Source organism: Lolium perenne, chromosome 4, assembly GCF_019359855.2.
Source record: "Lolium perenne isolate Kyuss_39 chromosome 4, Kyuss_2.0, whole genome shotgun sequence".
In the NCBI taxonomy this organism is placed as follows: Eukaryota; Viridiplantae; Streptophyta; class Magnoliopsida; order Poales; family Poaceae; genus Lolium; species Lolium perenne.
The window spans coordinates 277,697,609-277,701,286 of record NC_067247.2 but is presented as its reverse complement, the minus strand read 5'-3'; the positions used below and the strand labels follow the sequence as shown (position 1 = coordinate 277,701,286).

Here is a 3,678-nt window from a genome sequence, read left to right as displayed (position 1 = left end):
AAAGACTATTTGAGAGCACCAAGAGAAGATGATACAACTCGGATCCTGCAAAAAATGCAGCAAGAGGGTTTCCTGGGATGCTCGGAAGCATTGACTGTATGCATTGGGGCGGGAAGAATTGCCCATTTGCTTGGCAGGGGATCTACAAGGGGCATACTGGTGAGTGCAGTGTCATTCTTGAGGCGGTGGCAGACTAGGACCTTTGGATTTGGCATGCATTTTTTGGCTTGGCAGGAACAAACAATGATATCAACGTGCTGCAGCGCTCTCCGGTGTTTGCCAGGCTAGCTGAGGGACAAGCTCCTGCCGTGAACTTTGAGGTAAACGACCACGCATACAACAAGGAGTACTATCTAGCTGATGATATCTACCCGACGTATGCTACATTTGTGAAGACAATTTCCTCTCTAGCAAACGAGATGGAAGCTTATTTTGCAACATGCCAGGAAGCAACACGCAAGGATATTGAGCGTGCTTTTGGGGTGCTTCAGCAGCGTCGAGTCTCAGATGTGAAAGGTGATGAACCCTCTTGTGATCATGCACAACATGATCATTGAGAGCGAGCGCGACGAACCTGTGTAGATGATCAACCATTTGATTATCAAGGGCCACTTCTAAGGTAGAGACCCCAAGAATTTGCCGCTTTTCTTCATATGCACAATGAAATTCGAGATGCAGGTGTTCATGTACAACTGAAGGCAGATCTAGATGCGCATTTGTGGGTGAGGAGAGGAGCCGCCAATAATGCATGATTTTATTTCTATTTATTTCGTTGTATGAATAATTTAAGTCCTATTTGTTTGATTGATTGTATAAATAATTTAATAATATTTTTTTGATTGCATGAATAATTTAATTCTATTTGTATGATTGTATGAATTATTTAATATAGTATGAATAAAATGTAATTGAAATGTTGTTTCAAAATATTGTAAAAAGAAAAAAAAGTTTAGGGAGCCGCCATATGGGAGGCGTCGGTGTGGGAATAGCCTCCCCAAATAAAGGATGCACTGTTGGCGTCCTCATATAGCAGTGCCGGCGACCCACCGGTGAAAATGCTCTTACCACTTGTCTGAAGTTCGCCTACATTGCAACTCTCCGCACTAGGCTCTGCAATAATTTGCAATCCCTACGGTATGTAAATAAAGGCAAACATCGTTGACAAAGTAGAGCAGGAGTCGCTTTTCACTCCCTAGTTTCTACTTGCCAAAGTTGCTGTGAGACGAGACGAGACGAGACGAGACCAAACAAGCCAACTCTTTCTACTCGTACCCGCTTTACTCTACACATCCCCCGCGACTCCACTCACCCAGCGCACACGAACACAAAACAACCAAGGAGACACCCACTGCGCTCCCCATCTCCACATGTCAAGCAGCGCACGGCCGACACAGCCCCCCTGAGGCCAGGACGCCACGCCCTCGCCGTCGTGGCTATGACGCCACCGGCCTTCCTCGCCCTCGCGCTCCTCGCCTTCTCGACGCAGTCCCCGGCGCTGGCGCAGCTATCGGCTCCGCAGCCGGCTGCGGCTCCGGCGCCCAGCTGGGGGGAGCTGGACTGCAGGGGCGCGATGCTGAACCTGTCGTCCTGCCTGACGTACGTGGAGGCCGGGAGCGCGCTGACGCGGCCGGACAAGGGCTGCTGCGGGGCGCTGTCCGGCGTGGTGGACGGCGAGGCCGCCTGCCTGTGCGGGCTCGTCGGCGGGTACGGCTCCTTCGGGGTCCGCGTGGACGCCGTGCGCGCGCTGGCGCTGCCCACCGCCTGCCGCGTCGACGCGCCGCCGCCCAGCCTCTGCGCCGCGCTCGGCATGCCCGTCGCGGAGGCGCCCGGCGGCGGCCCCGTGCCCGCGGAGTCAGGTACGTACGGTACGAAGTGACAGTATCAGTATATGCTCTAACGCGTCCCGCGTGCAATGAACGCGGAGTACTTTCAACGCTTTCCTTGCAATGTGGGTACGATACGAATTGAATACAGAAATACTCCGTGCATTTTTTTACTTCTCGTAGGTCGTCTCGTGCTTACTAATTCGGAACCGATGTCATTTGCATCGTTAATTTGCCAAAATACCGTTACTGTATACGAATCGTAGGAGTACATGGTCAGATAGAAAACCATACTATCATCAGAGCTATAAACAAATGAATGAAATGCATAGCAAGTTCAGTGTCGCTGTAGGCTGTAGCCAGCCACTTGACTTGTTCAGTAGCCAAAACAGTAGAGGAACCAACCAAATTGTCTGGTCGGCGTTCGTAGCTGGACTGGACTAGCACTTTTTATTTATCCGTAGCAACGCCGTGCATCCAATCGTCGATAGTGGCAGCACAGCAATCAAGAACTGTTTCTTCTCCGAGTCGCGTTTCTTTATTCACATTTCGATATGGTTGCGCTAACGATGTCTGAAAACGCCTGGCAGGATACGGCACGCCGGCGACCACGCCGGCAACGTCGACCGCGAGCGGCGGCCCGGCGGCGGCGGCGAGGCGCGGGAACCGAAGGCGTCACCTGCGCCTCGTGCTCCTCCCGTACTGCGCCGCGCTCTTCACGCTGCTGCCGTGACTCCCGATCCCGCACGGCACGCAGGCGTACGGAGCTGCTGCCTTTCCGCTCCGAATCTGTACAAGTGTACATGTACACACGCGCCGAAGCGCGCGACTCATCAAACCGATTCAATTTCAGCAGCCGTCCGTGTACGCCATGAGCGGCATGCTCCGTCGATCGCATTGTCGCAAGCTTCTTTGGGCGCAGATCCAGCCCATCACGACGTTGCCCGGCTGGCGGAAACGTCCGGTGGTGCGTGACGGATGGAAGGATGGGGACGTCCGACCTGCACCGCACCGCGGCTGCAAATGCGCAGCCGGCGGGGACGCGTGACAGGGGTTAAAGCGCGGTGGTTTGTGCAGTGCTGTGCTTGCCGTGGGGCAGAGCGTGCAAGCTACATGTGACCAGCTCAGTTGCGGTGGCGCCATGGCGTGCGACACCGACATGGCATGCCCAAGGCAACACGACGCGCCGTCGGCGTACGGCCGTACGGGCGGTGGGTCTGGGTTTTGGCCGCGACTGGCAACCTGGCGGGTGGATCGTCGCTGTCGACATGAGGTGCATTTCGTGTCAAGATTGTGGTTCTGGTCTCTCTCCTCTCTTCTCGAAACAAGAGGCACACATTTCGTGTCAAGATTGTGCTGAAGAAGAAAACACGCATCATATCATAGATTCAGTATAAGAATAGTTTTTTTTTTTTTTCCGAAATGGGGGTATACCCGTTCGGAAAAAAGTATTGTTTACAACTCACGCATCACCGAGGATTGATACAAAAATTAACCATCGAAAAAAACACATACTATGACTACATATCAACATAGCCTTCTAGTATGTCGCCAACCAGTCTGGCACAAGATATCCTGAACGACCATCAGGAGCCGTGTGCATCCAGAAGCCATGGCATCCCGCTGCCCCTCCGGTGAGAGTAGGGCCCAAAGCTGGACCCAATGGGAAACCATATGGATAACCTGCAAGAAATGAAAAGAGATTTTTTTATTAAAAATTATATCATTTCTGACCCTCTAAATAGACCAACATAAAGCAGAAACCCCAATCCGGATAAAAACCTTAGATTGTCCATCTACTCCATTTAACCAATTACCAAACATATTAGTAATATTGGTCGGAGGTGGAAGATCA

At 52.2% G+C, this 3,678-nt stretch overlaps 1 protein-coding gene across 1 annotated transcript; it reads left to right on the top strand.

The window, feature by feature from the left end:
- The first annotated feature begins 1,297 nt into the window (after positions 1-1,297).
- On the top strand, positions 1,298-2,678 carry LOC127347652 (non-specific lipid transfer protein GPI-anchored 12-like). Its single transcript, XM_051373819.2, has 2 exons — positions 1,298-1,856; positions 2,414-2,678. The coding sequence occupies exons 1-2, from the start codon at positions 1,436-1,438 to the stop codon at positions 2,554-2,556; spliced, it is 564 nt and encodes a 187-aa protein (XP_051229779.2). The 5' UTR covers positions 1,298-1,435; the 3' UTR covers positions 2,557-2,678.
- The last annotated feature ends 1,000 nt before the right edge of the window (positions 2,679-3,678 follow it).

Coding starts and splice junctions, on each gene's coding strand:
- LOC127347652 (XM_051373819.2), top strand. CDS start 1,436: ATGACGCCACCGGCCTTCCTCGCCCTCGCGCTCCTCGCCTTCTCGACG. Junction 1,857..2,413: donor CCCCGTGCCCGCGGAGTCAG/GTACGTACGGTA, acceptor AACGCCTGGCAG/GATACGGCACGCCGGCGACC.